Below are 21,218 nucleotides of genomic sequence, written 5' to 3'. Positions count from 1 at the left end.
ATTTACCAACATGCGACATGACAACATAGGAAGGACTTTCTCAATGCAACATTAGGAAAATGTTTCAAGAACACCTACTTCTTTTAAAAACATTACTCACACTTTGTGGAACCTTTTCAGAATTCTTTTTAGATCGGTTCAGGGTAACCAAGAGAGACTAGCTCAACTGGCTTGATAAGCCACAACATTAAAACCACTGACAGGTTGAAGTGAATAAAACAGATCTTGTTGTTACTATGGAATGGCCTGCAGGGAAACCTTGAGCTCCTTGCATTCATGTACATGTTACCTTGACATGTACCATCCACCTGAACATCACTGCAAATCAGGTATGCTCCTGCATGATAACAGTACTCCCTCAGCAGAACAATGCATCCTGCTACACTGTACACAGCAACAACTGCTCAGGAATAATTTGAGGAACACAACAAAGAACCTGAAACATTGGACCAGCCTTCCAATTGCACATCAACCAGAGCAGCCCATATGGGAAGATCACCCCACAACCCCTAGATGTCCTGTGGCCCAACAGGTCTGAGCTACTGGACCAACACAATATCCGTCACGTGGTTTTAATGTTGAGGCTGCCATTTCAGACATTTTTTGAATTATTAAGACTAAAAATTGTATAAATGTGTACACCGAAGGTGGATGTAGTGAGACTGAGCTTCCTCCAAGTGAAAATGGGACAATAATTCTAACTTTTTTAAACCCGCAGGACTCAACAGCCACTTTTGCTGTCAGAAATGTTTCCATTCATGATCTTACAAAACACGGAAAAACTTGTTGACAAATTTTCAGTAGCTCTAAATCACTGCATTTTAAGACTCAATGTATTTTTAAGAAAACTGCAGATATCCTGCATAAGATTCAAACAATTTGCAACAGCAGCTAATCCCCATAATTGGCACAATTGCATTCTATGCGTTGGCATCGCCTGGGTGAGTTCACGTGGCTGAAGTCCAGCTTTACTACCCACTTTAGATTAAAGTTTCAAGCCTGTTTCATCTGATACAATCTCTGGTCCTTCAGTGGAGCCAAAATATGAAGAGACAACATGAAGAAATAGCAGTGCAATAGAAAGATGATGACTATTGACTGAGGCAACACCTCAGTGACACGACCAGTCATCACCGGTGGAACAGAACAGAACGTACTGGAGGAGAAAAGAGGAGGGAGAGCAGGCTGAGCAAGGAGGAGTTGCTAAGAGAAGGACACAAAGAGGTGGGAAGATGTGGAGACGAGCACAAAGTTTCACTCAGTAGCTGCAGGATACAAGCGAGAGAAGATTAAAATAAAACAAATACAGAGGCTCCATGTGAGTTTCAGAAAACGTGGCCTGAAAAGACAGGGAGAAGGATGGGTTGGGTGAAGCTTGTGAAGTCTGTGGCACGTTTAATCGGCGACGCACACAGAGAAATCAGGACACAGAAGTGGGAACTGCGGGTAGGAGGACTAATTTATTGGTGCTGTATCATGATAGTATGAAATACAGTGATCAGACATGCCCACCCCCTCGCTTCCGGAAATATTTGCTGAGCTTTTTAGCCTGCAGCAGTTAATAACATTAGCCGAAAGAATTTTCTGTGGGCAAAACCACCAGCTTCCTGTAGACCATAAAATAATCCATGTGCAGAGTTAAGTTTCAATCTACTGTAGACCCGCTTTGGGAGGAAATGCCGTCCTTTGACAGCCCAGCAACCTGCACATCGTTTCCCAGGAGCCTCCTACATTTTGTGAAAACGGAAAATTAAATTTCACATTAGAGATTAGTTGTTTATTTGGGTTTTTTCATGTGTGCTTATCTCAGTGGTTTGAAGTGGGGTGTAAATCCTCTCACTTACTTTAACATGTCAGTCAGGATTTTGCAAGAAAATTTACAAGAAAATGTACAATATACTGATGGAGATGCAAAGGGGTTGCCTGAGAACTTGCCTGAAAATCTTCCACTTGTTAAGAGTATAAAAGAGGCTATTAATATCAGAAAAAAATATAGTGATAGATATTTATTTGCATTTTTGCTTTGTCTCTGCGCTGTGCAAACACTGCCTGCAGTTCAGTCAACCAAAAAAAAGTTTTGGGGTTTTTTTTTCTTACAGAATATGGTTATTAGAAATGGTCTATTTTTTGCAAAGTGACTTTGAAGTGGTTAATTTTCCAAAATATACGTACATAGTACACAAAACTATGCAACGATATGTAACCAGGCAACATTTAGTACAAGAAGTAATACAATGTCCAAGCAATATATAGTGCAATTAGACATAACAGAGTGTGGTATATGTTGTGACATTTACAAGCATGTAAGTTACACAGTGTGGCTATATTTACATGGTTTGAGAATCGACAGGGAAGACAGGGTGTACAATATGTATCCTAAGCAGCTACAGACAAATATAAAGTGCATGTGTGCATGTAACTAACACTTGTTTGCATGATAATTAAGAAAAATGGCATCATGTTCAAATTATATACCCCATGTTTTGATGGGAAACAGGACAGGAGTCTGTCAGTCTGGGGAAAGAAGCGACTTCACTGCATGGTTGAGCGGAACTGAGTCTAAGCTCCACAAAAATCTCTGGAGTTTGATTACTCTAATTCATCAAATCTTCAAATTTATCTTTCGAAGAGTATCTGATTTTTCGCTCTTGTGTATTCAGTGACTGTGCAAACTACTGCTTCTATTGACTCCTAAGCTTGTTTCAGATGTTTTTAGCAACAATCACCACAAAAGGGATTCTGTGAAAACCAATTCCTGAAAATTACAGTATATCACACTCCGTCTTATAAATGCACCAAAATGCAAGAAAATTATTTTGTTGGACATTCACACCTTTAACCCTGAGAGATTTGGAGCTCAATATTAAGACTGCAGAAACCATGAGCTGCACATTTAAAGTACGATCTCCTGGAAGTTTAGATACACTATATTGCCAAAAGCATTTGCTCACCTGCTTTGACTCGCATATGAACGTAAGTGACATCCCATTCCTAATCCATAGGGTTCAATATGACGTCGGTCCACCCTTTGCAACTATAACACATACAAGCCCATTTGTCAGGTCACACACTGATGTTGGCTCTCAGTCTCTGCTCTAATTCATCCCAAAGGTGTTCTATCAAGTAGAGGTCAGGACTCTGTGCAGGTCAGTCAAGTTCATCCACACCACACTCTGTCATCCATGTCTTTATGGACCTTGCTTTGTGCACTGGTGCACAGTTATGTTGGAAGAGGAAGGGGCCAGCTCCAAACTGTTCCCACAAAGTTGGGAGCATGGAATTGTCCAAAATGTCTTGTTATGCTGAAACATTCAGAGTTCCTTTCACTGGAACTAAGGGGCCAAGCCCAGGTCCTGAAAAACAAGCCCACACCATAATCCTCCCTCCACCAAACTTTACACTTGGCACAGTGCAGTCCAACAAGTATCCTTCTCCTGGCATCCGCCAAACCCAGACTTGTCCGTCAAATTGCCAGGTGGAGAAGCGTGATTGGCCACTCCAGAGAAGGCGTCTCCACTGCTCTAGAGTCCAGTGGCGACGTGCTTTACACCACTGCATCTGACGCTTTGCATTGCACTTGGTGATGTACGGCTTGGATGCAGCTGCTCGGCCATGGAAACCCATTCCATGAAGCTCTCTGCTGAAGCTCTGTTCTTGAGCTAATCTGAAGGCCACATGAAGTTTGAAGGTCTGTAGTGATTGACTCTGCAGAAAGTTGGCGACTTCATGGTCCAATGCGCCTCAGCATCGGCTGACCCGCTCCGTCAGTTTCCTGCCCGACCACTTGGTGGCTGAGTTGTTGTCGTTCCCACACACTTCCACTTTCTTATAATACAGCTGACAGTTGACTGTGGAATATTTAGGAGCGAGGAAATGTCACGACTGGATTTGTTGCACAGGTGGCATCCCATCACAGCTCCACGCTGGAATTCACTGAGCTCCTGAGAGTGACCCATTCTTTCACAATTGTTTGTAAAAGCAGTCTGCATGCCTAGGTGCTGGATTTTATACACCTGTGGCCATGGAAGTGATTGGAACACCTGATTCTGATTATTTGGACGGGTGAGCAAATACTTTTGGCAATGTAGTGTATGTCGGCAGATATGCAGGTGTTAACTGTATCACACTCACAACATGAGTTCACTGGGTGACAGAGGGTAAAATTGCATGACGAATGAGGAGAAAATTGTTTTCTCTCCCGACCCTCTTCTTAATCTCTCTCCACCATCTCACTCTAATTGACAACCTGACAGATGATGTCAGAATCCATCTGAGACATCTGTATGTGATCGTGTCCATCTGTTTGCTGTGTGTTTGTGCTGGTGCATCTCTGCCCATTCGTGCTACGCTCAGCCCTCTGGTGTGGAGTGTTTTTTTTCAGTATGCATCAATGATTTTGTTAAAAGGATAGAATTTTGCAGGAAATATATTTTCAGGGTGACCAGGATCATAGCAGATTTTATGACATGCTCACCTCCTCAGAAACATTGAAATGTGAACTGCAGTCTTGGAAAGTGTGCAGATATTTTTGGGGCCACCTGGCTGAGAAAATGTGAGTGTAGCTCTGTAGGTTTGTTTGTGGGTTTGTGCACGTGTGTGTCTGTGTGGGCATGTATGTGCGTGAATCCCGCTAGTGTGATGCGATGAGAAAAAGTCTGTCTCCCAGTGGGCCTCTCTTAAGGCGTACCAAGAATGCAAAATGCTGCCAATGAGGGTGTGTTTGCACGTGTGCGTGCCTGCACACTTAAGCCTTCCAAATGTTCTCGACCGCAATAAGATCCAAGTACATGACTCACACGTCACACCTCTTCTGCTGCTATCTTTCCGTCTCCTTGTCTTTCACACAAATTCTCATTTTCATCTCATTCTGTCAACACTGTGCTATGTTTTCCACCCCATATTGGCGTCAGTGACTTTTCACCTTTTTCAGGTCTTTCGTGCGCAATTTCTATTTGCATGTCTGTGTGTAGCAGGTTGTATAACAACATGAGACATCACAGCTTTGTGTTGCTCTGAGTTCTGCTGTGTGAATGTAGTTTTTTCATTATCCACTCTTTGCACACTGTGTCTGTTACCGGCCTCACGGCTGGAAAACAGGTTAAGTTGTTGGTAAGAAACAGAGAAAGTGAAACTGTTAATGCTTTTCACCGAGTCCTCTCAGCTCTGTTTATTTACATGAACAAGTATCATAATCAATTCACTAACAACATTAATACTGTCTGTTTTGTCCCATTTCTTTTGTTTATACCCAGCAATAAATACTGTATATTCACCACCTCAGTATGTCAACTGTTTCTCCTTCTTCTGTCTACACAGTCATTATATTCAGACATATGTTTTTTTCTGTTCATAATTTCACAAGCATATTCACGTTCAAGTCTAAACATCATACAAATACCAATACTTAAACAGATAAATCACAAAATCACTGTGCCTACTTCCCTCTACATTAGCTCTGTCCAACGTCTTTTGGTTATTAATTTCCATACATGTCTAATGCAAAATTGTAAAGGTGTCTAGATACACCAACAGGACTTACAAACAGTAGCATTAATGTTCTATAAAACTTATGTGCAGTTGCACTATCTAAACAGAATCGTTTACACATATGGTCAAGTGTTCTTTAAATATGTACAAACTTCTGAAGTAATAAATGGAGCCAGTCAGTGTCGAAATCCAATTAAAACTAACTAAACAATGCAATGTCTGGACCTTTGGGGAAGCCTCTAACATAATCTTGCACATGGAAAAGTTGCCATTACGTGACGCACAACTTCACTAAGCCACGAGAAACTTTTCCTTTCATTCGTTCCACACTCACGTTTAACAGAAATCAACACACAATACACGCTGCACTTTACCCACCCAATAACACATTTTTGCATGATTTCATGACCATTACTCACCTGGAAAACAGGTTAAGTTGTTGGTAAGAAACAGAGAAAGTGAAACTGTTAATGCTTTTCACCGAATCCTCTCAGCTCTGAAAGGAAACGGGGCATGCGCACAAAACCTTCAGACGGTGCCACCTGCTGACCCAATACTGTTTCTGTTTATTTTTTATCCACAATATAAATCACACAACTTGGGTGTCAGAAAATAAATAAAACAAACACAGACATTCATACTGACTAATCAAATACTTATCAAAAAAAAATACTACAACCAAACAATTGTGACCATACATTTATAGGTGTCACATGTCTGTCCATGTGTTGTTGTACATAAACCAGTTTACCTGCGTATTTGCATATTTCCCCTTATAACCTTGCATTTTGCAGATATCTCACGTCAAACCAACAACAACTCGGCTTTGTGGCAGAAGATTAAAAGATCTTTCTTGCATCTTGGCTGATCGCAGCAGCCAACTCTTGTTCTCATCTCTTTTATTTGCCAGAAATTCCTAGCAGCTGTAATAAGGGGCAAAAGAACAAATGAAAAGAAGAGTGTACACAGGATTATTTTTGAAGGAACTGCAACAGAAAAATGTGAATTAAATAAAGAAAAAGAAAAACAGACAGACATTTAGAAGCTGGGCAGACAGAATTTAGTCACAGCTACCAACCAAACAGACGTGCAGACAAATGGGAGGGTATCAGTGACATTTCTGGTTTACTCTGAATGTGCGAGAGAAAATCCATGAATCACGGGAGTCAGTTCATGTTGAAAGTTATTAAGAGATGGAATCAATCATTAGTGCAGAAATGTGGGGAGGAGAGCAGAGGACATGACGTCAAGGGCATTTGAGAGAAAGAGGGAATGTGTGAAAGCAACAACGCAAAGACCTCACGTCAAGAAACGAGAAACATGTTAGGTTTGTTATATAGGAATATGAGAGGTGGCATAAAATTCAACACAATAAGAGATGAACAACATGCAAACTGCGTATGCACATGAGAAGGTGAGAATGTGTTTGCATGTTTGTGAATAATTGTGGTGCAGAGAGAACGAGACAGAGGGATGGGGGCCCAGCAGGTGAGGACAAGTGTGAGAAAGTAGTGACGCACTGGAACAAACGCAGAGTAACAAGCTTCCTCCCCATTTCTCTGCTGCTCCCTCTCTTCTCCTGAATAAATTGGGATGCATTAATATTCATCTATTCAATATACTGTAGCTTAAACAGACACGTTCACGTCCCGCCTCCCCCCACCCTCGCTGCTTCCGACTGTGTCTGGTCTGATGGTTGAGTGACGTGGACGACGGCCAATCAAACCCACATGGTTTATATGTACTCTACGAAGAAGGTGCGTCATGGAATTTTTTTCTGCCAAACAAAAGCTTGGAGACCAATGGGAATGTGAAGGATGAGCTGTCTGATGTGCCTGTTTCATCCTTATATAGACATGACAAGCTGTGATTCCACCGAGTGAGCTCCATGCCACAGCGTGTAATCTGTGTGTGTGTGTTTGCAGTGGGAGTCTGTGACTTTTGCATGTAACAGCTTTCTGTTTGCACAGAAAGAAGTCTGGCGCAGACATACTGTTGAACAAAGAGAAAACTAAGCAGCCATTTAGTCCCATGATTGCATAAGAACAATGCAACATGTAACAACATACAAACAGTTGTTTATATTGACGATTTACACCTAATTCTGCATGACCTTACATGTAACTTCATTTTACCTACTATTTGTGTTATGCCAAATAACTGTACAGTATGCAAAGTTCCCATGATGAAAACAAACTCAGATGATTCTCATTAACTGATACAAATTAACTGAACATAATGAAAAAAATCAGTGATTAGATGTGGGCAAAAACAACCCAAATGGATCGTTTACCTCCACAGCAGCTTGGAAACAAAAAGCACGATCTACCTTCCTTCTTCAGGATTACTACATATATTGCAATATACACATACTCTCTGAAGACAAAAGAAAGTAGGAAACATTCATTCAAACTTCATTCTCACTTTTCCCCAATGCATCAAGTCATGTGGATTTTAAGAAAGCCCAACCGCAATTCAATACAAGTTTAAATAGATTTAATTTTCACTCCTCAGAGCACTGAACATAACTGGCATTGCTTTTTTGTTAAAATCTCAGGATGTAACCTGCAGATTGGCTACAGAGTGGAGAGATGTCAGTGTGACTACTTTCTGCTTAATAAATAGAATAGTTTGGATGAAAAACCTTAAGGTCTGTGGTTTGTTCAAAATAATGCTTTTTCAGTCCACAAACTTCCAGTCCAGCAATCATAAAATGAATCATTAATGGTCCAAAAACAATGCATGAAGACTTTGAGATTCAAGTGACTTTCCTTGTTGTGTCACCAGTAAGTCAAAGCTTTCAATTCAAGGTCAAACGTCTTTAGTAGTGACTACTAAACGGACTGGATAAATATTAATAACTTCATGATCTCCCAACTTTATTTTAGGACCATCATCAGGTCAAAACAGGAATTATTTCTATGGCCAGTAATGAGTGGTGCTTCCATAAAGTGTTTTAAAGTTGGCAAGATGAGGTCAGAAAAACCAGAAGACAGAACTGAATTTCAGGAATTGTCAGTATGAAACTTAAGGAATTGCACACTTTAGTTTGTTATTTTACAGTTATTGTTACTAATGATCTGACGTGCATAGACAAATACAGTTAATATTTTTGTTTTTTACAATGACTACTGCTCAAAACAGTTCAGGAGAGAATGCTGCAGCTTGTCAGAGAAGAAAATTTAAGATGATTGAAAAATTCTGAATGACTAAAAATTCTGTCCAACAATAAAAATGTGTTGTAATTGTTTCTTGGCCACCCGTTGCTGTGTTTTGATATGAAATGACAGGAGAGGTCCCGTTCTGTAACGCATCTACACACACAATAATGTCACAGCTGCAAACATCCTGTTGTGAAATGGAAAAATCTCCTTAATAAACAAATTTAATATGGTAAAAAAAATGCTTTGACTTAAGTAAGCAAATTAGCCTTTTAGAGGCAATTAACATGTCAGAATAGATGAATGAGCACAATCTAATGGTTTACATTTGTACTCGAACACTGCAGTTGCATTCACTCAAATTTGGATACCAGAGTTCCAGTGAACAACCAGATCTGAGGTGGACAATGAGATTGTAGGATGAGCCATGGTCTCCTTTGACCCGTTTGGAGGCGTCCCTGCCAGTGCCTGCTAAATAAATCCCATTCCCATTAGCCTCAGCTGTACTTTGCTTAGCATGCTAACAAGCTAAATTAACATGGTTGTTCAAGTACAGCCTCACAGAACCATAAATATTTTGCCCTAAAAAGGCAGTAACTACAGGAAATACCCGCTTCATAAGACAATTTTAGACTGTTGAAGCGTCATATTAACTGTTGTTCATGTTTTATGCGTTTTCACAGAAGGAGGACTGTGGAATTTCTTCTACCATCGGATCTCTTTCCAGCAAGTATAGACAATAGAGATCATTTAGCCTCTTTATTTTCGTATAGGAATATGAGCACTGTAGATTTTAGACTAAAAATGCTGGAATCTTCCTTTAACAGTGGTTGCATGTGCACAACTGATTATCAGTTGCCATCACAATTTCTGTATTCTCAATCACATGGTCACAAAGGTGATGCTCAACAATGCTGCAACTCTTATCTCATATCATTTGAATATAATCACTGTTGGTGTGGTCTCTTTTGTTTATTTGTTGGCGCCGTGGCATCTTAAAAACAGCAGGTGTTGGTTATGGTGTTGTTTGAAGATTGTATAGGGTCACAGTGCGGTGAATAGTAACGAAGTTTACACTCCTCGCACTCTGTTTTCACCCACATTTCCTGTTCTCTGGCTTTCTCTGCTGAATAGCTGCTCAGTTGAGAAAGCTGGACAACTGCCTGGAGGACTTACACAATGGCAACTGCGTATTTGCGTCCACGTGTGTGTGTATGTGTAGGTGTGTGTGTGCACTTTGATCGCTTTGGGTGTTTGACTGGACAGTCGCCAAAACATAGAATGAAACGCCCACAGACACAAAGAAACCCTGCTTTGGTTAAACAAGTATTAATTTATTTGTTCTTTATGCTGCATGTTTTAAGAACATCTTTTTTTCTTTTACAGTAAAATAAATAACAAATAAGCCAATCTATCATATAGATATATAGCATTTCTTTCTTGGATACAAAATGTAGAACATGCAGACTGACAAACTGGACAAGGAAACTTTGGGAACAACATGGTATAACCGGCACTTTGGTCATCTGACAGTGACCTCCTCGTCATGGCCACTGAAGAGCACCCCGGCTCAGTTTGACCTCCTCCTCCACGACACTAAACCGCAAGAATACACTGAATATTTCCCACAATCATTCTTTATCAGGTGCTCTCTTGGCAAAAAAGAAAAAATCTCAAACAGAGAGCATTTTTCTGCAATTGGGAAAAAAAAACAAGAAAAAAAGACTGTTACAAAGCTAAACCGCTCTATCACTTCATCTGTTTGTCTCCATGTACCTCACCGCCATTACCTCCTACTCCTTCCCTCCTACTACATCTTGGCCTTGCCCTAGTGACCCCCATTGGAGCCAGGGACCCACTATTTCCATCGCCTTTCTGCCCTTGAGGGACAGAGAAAGCTCCAAGAAATCAGTTTACAAATTGAAAAGAGGACAGTGGTTTAAAGAAAAGGAGAATCTATCCACCAGAGCCCCTACAGTATCTTGAAAAAACTGCTAAGGGAGAACAAGTGGTTGCCTATATTCGGTAGCTTCCTCCTTCTCCTTCCTAGTCACTCATCATACTTCTTCTCCATTTTGCAGCCTCAGCAATAACAACTCCTATTAGATTTGGATTTTTTAGCCAACTCTATCGCTTCTCAATCAGTCGTTTCTTTCGGTCCTAAATTATCTCCTGCTCTCTCTCTGGCTCCAGACTCTCTCATTGCTCTCTTTAGTGTGTTTACAAGTCAGCCAATTTGCACCTCGCCTGTCCATTTGGCGTCGTTTACCCATGAGTCAAACAAGTGAAGAACCTACTGACGTATTTGCCTTTTGCAGTGTTGACAGCTTGTGAATCCATGCATCCTCATTTATACACACACATTTACACAGACAGATGCCCGTCACAGCCAGACCAACTCCATGTGCACGTTACCAATCCACTGCGGTCAGACTCTTGAGTCACACAGTGGCAATCTGCTACTTTGTTGGTGGAATTTTGTTTTTGACTCGTTTTGCTCCACAATTTTTTAAAAGTGATATTGCTTTCAATGTAAGCACCTTAAAAATCCCTTTTTTCAAAAAATACATTCTGCAAGAAACTCCAAGAAAAGCATGATTCAGGAAATATTCATTGTATCTTTATATCAAGAGCTTCATCTGCATTCAAAGTCAACAATCAGTACACATTATTATATCAATATGTCACAGAAAGACATCTAAAAGAAACAAAATCTCTGGCTTCCTGACAAGAAGCATTCGATCCCTGTGGTTGTCGCAAAACAACATCATATTTAAAAAGAAAATGGTGGATGGAATGACTTGGGTGGATAAGAGCAACTACTGATGGTTTATTACTAATCTCCCTCAGGTTGCTGCTTCTACTGCCAGCACTGTCCTTCATTCTGTCTATTTACTGCTTCTTCTCTTATTGCTGCATTAACACTCTCCCCCTCTTCTCTCTATAAATCTCCTCCCTTTTTGCCACTCTTCGTCCTTCGATGACATCCCTGCATGCCTCACTCTTTCCTATTTCTCACCCTCCCGACTTCACAGTGTGTTTTCTTCTCTTCGCGTGGTGCTCTGTCCTGTAGAAGCACAAGCCTTCACAGTTTTCCTGGATCAAGATGAAAATGACTGTGCAGTCTGGACACTCACAGAATACCTATTTACATAACACTTTAAGTGGTTACAGTATTGTCATTACTGTGCACGGATTCTAACAGTAATCGTTGTATTTGTATAGCAACCAGTTAACTGGATGCACTAATAGCACTAACTAAGTTGAGGTGACAAATTGACAACATCATTCAACGACTGCTATCAAACTGTGTTCATATTAGAGATGGACTCAGCCCTCGTAGCCCTGATTGCAGGGAATCATAACATGGCATCATACAGGTAAGACACAGAAAGCCATACCTGCAGAGCATTTGTAGAGATATATGAACTTACTGAAGAACTCTTAGCAGCCCTGAAAAGTGTTAAGCCCTGTAGTTGGTAGATTCAGAATCTAACCGTCCCCCTATCTCCCTTGCTGTGGCTTGAGGATTTGCATACAGCAGGATGGGCAAAGGGGTTCAGAGAGTCTAACAGGGATCCTCACAGCCTTTAAAACAGGCTGGAAGGGATGGGGATGGCACTAAGAGTCAGATTCAGCCGAATAGCAAGTGAAAGTTGAGGCAAAAGGTGAGAACAGAGAGGGCTAGTAGTGAAAGGTAAGATGGCGATGAGGATCTTGGAGAGGAGGAAGATGGTGTCAAATCAAAGTCAGGAGGACATTCGAGCTCAAAGCACCTCAGGGTGACACCTGAGTCCTCGTTGCCATAGTTTGCCCAATACTCTTCAGGGTCTAGTTTGGGCAGAGCCAGCTCTTCCTCTCCCAGCTCATACTTGACTACAGAGGTGGTCGTGGATGGGCCTTTCCCATACAAACCGGCCTTAACAGTCTCTGAGGCTTTTTCAAAGACGCCTTTTGTGGAGGACTGGGGCTTGTTCTTGTGGAACCACCAGCGGGTCTTTGTGCTGAAGGTGGTGGTGGTGGAGCCGGCAATGGAGCCGGGGTCAGGCAGGGGGCAGAGGGCGAAGTCCATCTCACGAAGGAAGCGGAGGTCCTGGCCTCGGCGGGTGGAAGGGGAGGCGCAGATGACCTCAGATGAAGAGACACGGGCCTCACGGAACCACTCCCACAGGGCGCGGGCCTCACAGCCACAGGACCAGGGGTTGGCGTTGAGCCGGAGGAACTCAATGCCCTGGGTGTCCCGCAGGGTCTGGCTGGGCAGCTCGGCCAGGGTGTTGTTGAAGAGGAAAAGCATGGTCAGGCGGCCGAGGTCGCGGAAGGCGCGGCGGTTCACCTGGCGGATTCGGTTGTCGTGGAGGAGAAGACGATCGAGGTTGACCAGACCGCGGAACACGTTCTCAGAGAGAGTGCGGATACGGTTGCCATGCAGGAACAGCTGGCTCAAGTTGATGAGGTCAGAAAAGATGTCATCTTGCAGGAAGTGAAGATTATTCTCCTGCAAAAAAAGAAAAAAGTGGAAAGGGTTTAGCATGAGGAGATAAGACACTGCATTTGATTTGTAATATTTGTAACTGGGCATGTGATGCTGTGTGTGAAGGTACATGTGTGGGTGGCTCTGTGTGTGTGTGCAAGGAGCTGTGGGTCAGTGAGTTGTCTGTATGATTCTCCAGCGCCCCTACCTGCAGGTACAGGAACTGCAGACTGTACAGCTTGTGGAAGATGTCATGGGGCAGGGCGGTGAGCTTGCAGCGGTGCATGTGGAGGCTCTGGAGCTTCTCAAGGCCACGGAAGGCTCCCCCCTCCAGCCTGTGGAGGTTAGGGTTGTCTCCCAGGTCCAACTCCTCCAAATCCCTCAGCTCACTGAAGGCCCCAGCCTCAATCCACGTGATGTTGTTAGCGAACAGCCACAGAACCTGATGCAGGAAAACATATGCAGGAAATTAAATAGTGATCATACTTTTCAATGTTATGCGACTTGAAAGTTTTAGGGGGGAAATTTACAGGAGAAAATAAACCATATAGAGCTCCAACCTGCAAATACAGCTCTCCTTCTTACCTGAGTTCCGAAGCCAAAAGAGCCAACTCTAAGCTCCGTGATCCGGTTGTTCTGGAGGAAAACACGCTGCGACTCGTAGGGCACTCCGACTGGGACAGCGGTGAAGTTCTGCGCCTGGCAGCTCACAGTCATGGGCGTCGGGTAGCACACGCACAGGTGCGGGCACGCCGATGCCGGACTTGGCTTGCCGAGGACCAGCCACACCACCAGCCAGAGGGAGAGACCGCCTGGAGGAGAGAGGGGGGAGAGGGAGAGAGATGAGCTGGAGCTGCCCGAGGTCCTGAAATCATCCATTACAACAGCCTGACGAGTCCAAACGGGTAAGTATGTGCGCTTATTTTTGTCCTAAATCGTAAAAGACATGATTACCTCCGCCAAGGAGGTTATGTGATTATTTTTGCTGTCATTGCTGGTATTTCAGCTGAAGTAACATCTAAAATAACAGGATGAACACATTACAGCTTTATCTATCCACAGTAGCTGAAGTTTACCCCTCAGCACTGCACTTGAGCCGACCGTTACGCACAGCATCATCATCACTAAAGCGTTTAGTTAAAACAGGAAAGATTTCATATATTTAATCAAAAGCTCTAAATGTCTTTCCTGAACACAATTCACATACAATGGCAACATTACAAACCACAAAACAACTAGCTCTCTGACAGAACTTTCAAGTTTCCTCCCGATTTTGTATCATCAATCCAATCTTGCAGACTATCCATGTCCGGTGTTCCGTTTAGTTTAACTCAAAATGAAAAACTTACAAAATGCTGCAGAAGTTCTACTAAAAACTGTGTTAACTAACAGCGGGATCCACCGGTTATCCAAAACCAAAGAAGCCAGAGAGAAAAACTTACTTTTGCAGTTGCGCATGATGGAGCATCGTCGGCTCCGAGAAATAGGTGAAGTTTCCATCCTGAACCAAAGCCCAAAGCGAGTTAGCCTGAGAAGGCGAAGTAAAGCCTGCTATCTCCGCTGATGCTCTGGTTCCCGAGTCGGAGCGACTGAGAGTGTGCCTGGTGGTGGCTACCACTGTCCCATATATACTCAAGCATCCCGTTATTGCCTACGGCAGTGGGCACCGTGGAATCTCCTACGTCACCAATCGGGGTCATGAATGAGTGAGGGCGGTAAGGAACGGAAAGGGGAGGGGCCGACCGTAGGGGATTCTCTTGGATAGCTTGTACGCGCGTAAAAGGATGGTTGGAGACGTGCGCTCATACTCGGTGAGAGGAGGAGACTTTTTCTCGACGTACATTGAAGCGAAGGGGAGGGAGGGTTGAGGATGAAGCAGTGGAGGGAGGGGGAGGCAGCAAAGGCACGGAGCCCGGTAATGATGACTGGGCTCTGTGGAGGAGCGGAGGACGGGTAGGAGAAGAGCGCACAGCTCGTTTCCTGGCCGGTGCGCTCAGAGACCATTATGGTCAGCTTCCGGCGCGCTGCAGCCAGACAGAAACGCACAGAAGAAAAAAAATAAAAGAGGATTAGATGGTTCTGACTTAGTAAAGGAGGATGCCCCCGAATCATGATTCAAACACAAGGGAGAAAGCGGTGCCAGTAAGAGGAGAGTCACTCAAAACAGCCTTGATTGAGTATTTGTTGTGGAGGTGAAGCTCCAGTCATGCTGTTTGTCCAGTAATTATAGCTGCTGACATAATTGTATATGATGATGATGAATGAAATGGCATTAATTAGCTAAATAAGGCAGGAATGGACCCATGAAAGTGGAGTTTCTTTTACTATATATGAACATTTAGATACTTTAAACTAAATCTGAGAGATGGAAATGTGAAATGGATTTGTCAAATATATCTCATTTTTAGTGTCTTATTACTGTTAATTAGGTTCATGAATGTGGTGGAACTGGCAGTAATGAATCCACAGAGTAGGAAAAGAGTGAAACACAGCAGACGCCTGAATATGCGCATCACTTCAAGGCTGCTTTGTGGTATCTGTGCATCAAGCTGTCTCCGCTTGTGTTGACCCACCAGCTGTAAGATAGCAGGACAGCATCGACTGAGACACAGTGCATGAATTATAATCTCATTTTACTTTTAGATTTGATCAAATGAGTTTATTAAAGAATATAATTTTAATACACCGTGCAAAAGCCCTTTTAGGAAACTATTAAAAGATACTTTTCTGCCATTGTGTGCAATTTTGAAATGTTGCAAGACATGATAAATGCAGATTAAAGCCCTAAAAGAAAAGAAAAAAAGGCAAAAATACAATGGAATACTGTAATGTTCAATAACTGAAAATGAAGGCAATAATGATAAATGTCTGTAAAATAATGACATTTTCACTGATTAAAATACTGACAAAAGTGGAATTTCACTGTCATATACTGTAAAATTATTTTGTGTAAAAATACTTTTTTAGGTGAAAATTCTTTACAATTTTGGTCAGTTTTGTTTTTCACAGCAAACATAATTTCATGCTGCTATTCTGTTATTTTATTAGATATTACCTGTAAATTAACAAAACATGAAATTGGTAAAATAACACGAAATAGTTTCAACAGTCAGTTAAAAAATATTAAACACAAATGTATTTTTTACATTGTAACAATGTAGTGTAAGAATGTATTTGTATCTTAATAAAACAGGGAAAATTCTTAAAATATAAGCTTAAACAACACTTATTTCAATCTTTAATAATCCTTTTCTTTTCAAGTAATGGCCAATATCTTTTTTGCTGGTTTAAATACAATAAAAAAAAAAAGTGTATTGTTTTTTTTGCCGAAACAGTATATGTGAAGCTTCTTTATGGTTAACATGTAAATTAATATTTTTTTCTGTGACTTTACTAGTTAACACAACAGAGGAATAACAGTAAATTGTTCAAGAATTTGTTTAAAACTATTTCAAGTTGTTAATTTTTTTTACAGTTTCTAAAAATAAAAGACAGACATGCAATGAGAAATTACAGCTACAGTCAACAGGATGAATTTAAGAGCAAGTGTCTTATGCAAGCTTTAAAGTCTTCAAATCGATGCTCTTTTTTCCCCGTATGTGTTTTCTCTCCGGGTTTCCTTTTAGCTTTTAATGTATGACTCAATTCTTCAATAGGTGTTCAGTGATTTTGATTCAGTAACGCCTGGATTGTTAGATACTTTAAGACATGCTTGCAACATTAACTTGAACTTTGTTAGCATGGTTTCTAAAGGGCACTTTGTCAGTGTAATCTTATGTAAATTCTAATAAAACAGCTTCCACTGTGAGCAGTTGTGCGAGCAGCTCTAGAATAGACCAGAGTGGACCTTGGAAAATAATTCAAGTTATTTCTTGTATATGAGTCTGTCATTGAAAAAAATAATTTGCTGCTCAGTCTGAGAGCAACAGAAGAACTGCCATTCATAGAAGCCCACAGGAGGATCAACAGATGAGTGTATGAGGGAGGAAATAGTCACACATGAGGGCATGTGCAGGGCTGCATACAGAACAGACACACACACACACACACACACACACACACACACACACACACACACACACACACACACACACACACACACACACACACACACACACACACACACACACACACACACACACACTACGTTTTGCATGAAGGACAACTGAGCCACAGGCGTGATAAACAAATGAGTAACGGAGGGGATCCATTACACGGTGAGTGTGTGTTGTTGTTCCCTCACACCTCCTGCTTTCTCCTTATCTGGACCTGTGGACACACACAAGCTTCGGTGCCCACTGGCCATCCGGGACCGACACCTCGCAGGCTTCCCCTTCTCGCACACCCACAGTGCCAGCTGTGGAAGCGTCCCTACGTGTGTGTTTGTTCGTTTGCCTGCCTGAAACTTTGTCTAAATGCCACCACGGCGTGTCAGTCAGCCAGTGTTGTGCCAGTCACCCACACAGCAGGTTCGCAGCACCGCGTGGGCACCGTCTCCTCAATGAGTGTGACGATCGCTACGTGGTTGTTCGTGTAATCACCACACAGAAACAAACCCAGGCTTCCCCGGCCCCGCGCCCACTCCTGCACATCTGTCCGTCCGTCTATCTGTCCACCTGCAGCTTTTGTCTTTCTCTCCTTTCCGTCCTGCCTCACTTTGTTCGCGCCACTGCTGGGCTTTGATTCAGCATTACTTAGAGGAGTGCGTCAATGCGCGTTGTTATCTTGCACTCTGTGGCGCGAGACGTCCCGGAATAAGCTGGTTTCACTTTCAATCAGCTGATCAAAAACAGCACTGGAGACTATGCAGCAGGTGTGGCTGCGCAAATTCACTTCTGCGTGACGCCAGCACTTGTCACACTGATCGCGGGTCAGAATAGAAGGGTGGAGGGTGTTTTTGCTACAGTAGAGGTGTGTCTGTTGCCAGGGTAACAACACGTAATCCCTCTGTTGTCAGGAAAGTGGTAAAGACATTAAGCATGGGTGTTATTTTTTGTGTCAGTACGCGTCCTCACAGTTCACACCGGCTTAAAAACTCACGGTTTTCTTCTCCTTATTAGGAGGTGCTGCTTTATGAGGGGCTCTGGGTTTATCTCATGAGGAAAAGCCAGAGTTTGCATGCACAGCTTGTACCCTAGTTGTGTCCCACAGGGCCACATCAGCAGGAAAGAGGATGTGAGCACATGCACCAGAGTGGTTACAATAGAAAGTATGATGTGCATGAGGACGCTGATGGCACATAAACAGCAAAACAAAGGAAGTCAAAAAATGCACTTCTTGAAGGTGACTCAACATGTCATATTGTTTTGTAGCAAACCAGACCATTGCTCACTGTCACGGTCTATCCGTCTCTCATATTAACCAGCATCTTCTGTCCAATTGTCACAGACAAAGACGCCCGTGTTGTTCTCCTTTTCTTCCTGGTCTCTTGCTCACGTCCCCTCCTCTCATACATCACTTCTCTCTTTGTCTTCCACTGCTCCCTCCCTTTCTTTCTTGCTTTCTTTTTTTTATATGCCAGTGTCTTTCATTTGTTTAGTCCCTTGGCGTCACCACTTCCGCTTATCCATATACTGCTGCTGTCTGTCTTGCCACACGCTGGCACACACTCTGCAACACAATGGATACTGGAGTGGCATGTAATTAGCTTCTTCTTCTTATAAGGCAACTTGTTTGAGGGTTTCTGACATTCAAATCCCCAGTTCAGGGAAGACGTCATTGCTTTTGTGATATTATATGTACCTTTTTTTAAGTTGCACTTTGTTGTTCCTTACATAAATGTTACGACTACTTTATGGGCATTATGGAACATATAAAGCACACTGGAGCTTGCCACAAGTGGCTAAAACTCACAATATTTTGGCTTTTGTTGGAAGGATTCTGATCAGTTTTTCATGCATTCCTTACAAATCCCCACTTTTACCAAATGCCATCCCTTTCGTGTTACAAACTGCTAGTTTATGGGCACTATGGAAAATGTGGCATCCACTCTCAACAAAACTGGACCCAAGTGGCCAAAACTGGCAATGCTTTGTCTTCTGTTGTCTTTACTTTGTTATTCTGCTCATATTTATAGATTTATAGTCAACTTAGAAGAAATATTTGCACCTAAAATGAATCAAGCTGACATGCTTATTAACACATAGCAATTTAAAGGTTATATTAAGTGACACCCAGTCATTCCTCTCTCTATTTCACTTTTACATAATGCACATAGTTTTAATATTTCTATTCATGCCATGAAAACAGTCGAATAATGACTTTTATGGTTCAGAAACAAATAACCCTAGTGATGTGAAAATGTGTGAGTCTGAGTTTGCTTTGGAGAAGTTTTGCTTTTTTAGGAAAGTTACAAACTGCTGGTTTAAGAGCATGACTGAAAATATAGCTTTTGGTGTCAATGAATGCTAAAACGTAACCCAAAACTTGCAATATTTTGGCTTCTTTTGAAAAAATTTTGACCAACTTTTGATGCATTTCTCACAAGCCCTGCAGGTTTGTGTTAGATGATTGCACAGAGAGAATATCGGTATAATTTTGTGTTTATAAAAGTTCGCATGTGAGCAAAATGTTGTGATTTCTACTCATTTTAGAAAAACAGTATTCATAAGTATATTAATTAATGCTAAAATTATTATTATTATTATTATACTTGATGTTTCCTTTCACTTAGTGCCACTCAGACATTCTTTTCACCTTTTCAGTTTTGCACAACGAGCACAGTTTAGTCATTAAAAAACTTGCATAATATCTTTTGTAACTCAGGAAGTCACAAAATGGCACTCATGACGCCAGCAAATGTTAGTCTAAGTTTGGGTTTGGAAAATATTACTTTTTTAGCAAAATGACTGTGTTACAAGCTACTAGTTTGTGGATATTATGGATTCAGTGTCAGTGAGGCTTCTACCAAACTATATTTTGGCTTCTGTTGGAAGGATTTTGACCAATTTTATATGTGTTTCTCACTAATCCCCCATCTTTAACAAATGTTGCACTTTGCTGTTCCTCACCTAAATGTCAGTGAATAAAGTATCGTAATTTCTAGTCAATACATGAATTCAAGCTGATGTTCTTGTCGACACATGACAATTTAAATGCTATATTAAGTGGCACCCAGCCATTCTAAACAAGTGTAGTTTACTCATCACTACTCAGGCTGTGAAAACTGTTGGATAACGTTGTTTGTGGCTCAGAAAGACTCACAAAATAGCCCTAATGAAGTGAGCAAGTGTTAGTCTAAGTTTGGGTTTGGAAACTATTGCTTGTTTTTCTTTCTTTTTTTTTTTTGCAAAAGACTATGCTACAAACTGCTACTTTATAAGTGTTATGACAAACGTAGGATTCATTGTCGTTAAAGCTTCTATCAAATGGCTAAAACTTACAATATTCTGAGTTCCGCTTTTAACGCATTTCTAACAAATCCCTCAGCTTTAACAATGCTCATCACTTTCTCAAATGGTACCCAGCCATTCTTCTCACATTTTCATTCCTAGACAACAAGTATAATTTACTTTTATTACTTAGGCCATGAAAAGTAGCTCAATAATGTCGACATAATGGTGGCTCAGGAAGTCTCACAAAATGACCTGAACAATGTGAGCATACGTTAGCATAAGTTTGGATTTGCAAACTGTTCCTTTTTTTGCTAAAACAACGTCACAAACTGCCAGTTCATGGACATTGTGGGAAATATAACATTTGATGTCACTGAAGCTTGACCCAAGCGTCTAAAACTTACAATGTTTTGCTTTTGTTTGTAAGAATTTTGACCAATTTTCTCACAAGTCCCTCAGCTTTACAGGAGTGCAGCAGAGAGTCCCTGAGCTGCCCTTCGGTTATCCATCATCCACTGAACAAACCACAGACTAATCATAGCAGCTTCCTGCAAAATGCAATCAGCCTCCTTTCTTTCGTCAGTACAGCTTCCTCTCCTCCTCTTTCATCTCAAGAACAATTGTATAACACTCGACCATATGTGTTTGCATGCGTTCAGATCGATATTGTCCACTCTCTCTCCTCCTCCTCCTCTTCCTCCTCCATCTCTCTCTCCAGTCTTTTTCTCTTCACACCTAATCTACTGCTGCCTCTGCTGTAAATCT

General features: G+C 41.7%; 2 protein-coding genes across 3 annotated transcripts in view; one reads left to right on the top strand and one right to left on the bottom strand.

Moving 5' to 3' along the window:
* Positions 1–11,246: 11,246 nt before the first annotated feature.
* Positions 11,247–14,758, bottom strand: rtn4rl2a (reticulon 4 receptor-like 2 a). The gene is made up of 4 exons (XM_022197527.2): positions 14,562–14,758; positions 13,705–13,931; positions 13,328–13,561; positions 11,247–13,143 (listed from the first exon to the last, which is right to left on the bottom strand). The coding sequence occupies exons 1-4, from the start codon at positions 14,617–14,619 to the stop codon at positions 12,283–12,285; spliced, it is 1,380 nt and encodes a 459-aa protein (XP_022053219.2). The 5' UTR covers positions 14,620–14,758; the 3' UTR covers positions 11,247–12,282.
* cryba1l2 (crystallin, beta A1, like 2) overlaps positions 13,901–21,218 on the top strand; it is a 48,094-nt gene continuing 40,776 nt past the window's right edge. For both annotated transcript variants that reach the window (XM_022197529.2, XM_022197530.2), the window contains exon 1: positions 13,901–14,024. The gene's annotated coding sequence lies outside the window, so the exon portion shown is untranslated. The remainder of the gene's footprint in view (positions 14,025–21,218) is intronic.

The sequence above is a fragment of the Acanthochromis polyacanthus genome, chromosome 3, assembly GCF_021347895.1.
Source record: "Acanthochromis polyacanthus isolate Apoly-LR-REF ecotype Palm Island chromosome 3, KAUST_Apoly_ChrSc, whole genome shotgun sequence".
NCBI lineage: Eukaryota > Metazoa > Chordata > Actinopteri > Pomacentridae > Acanthochromis > Acanthochromis polyacanthus.
This window is presented reverse-complemented; position numbering and strand designations above follow the sequence as displayed.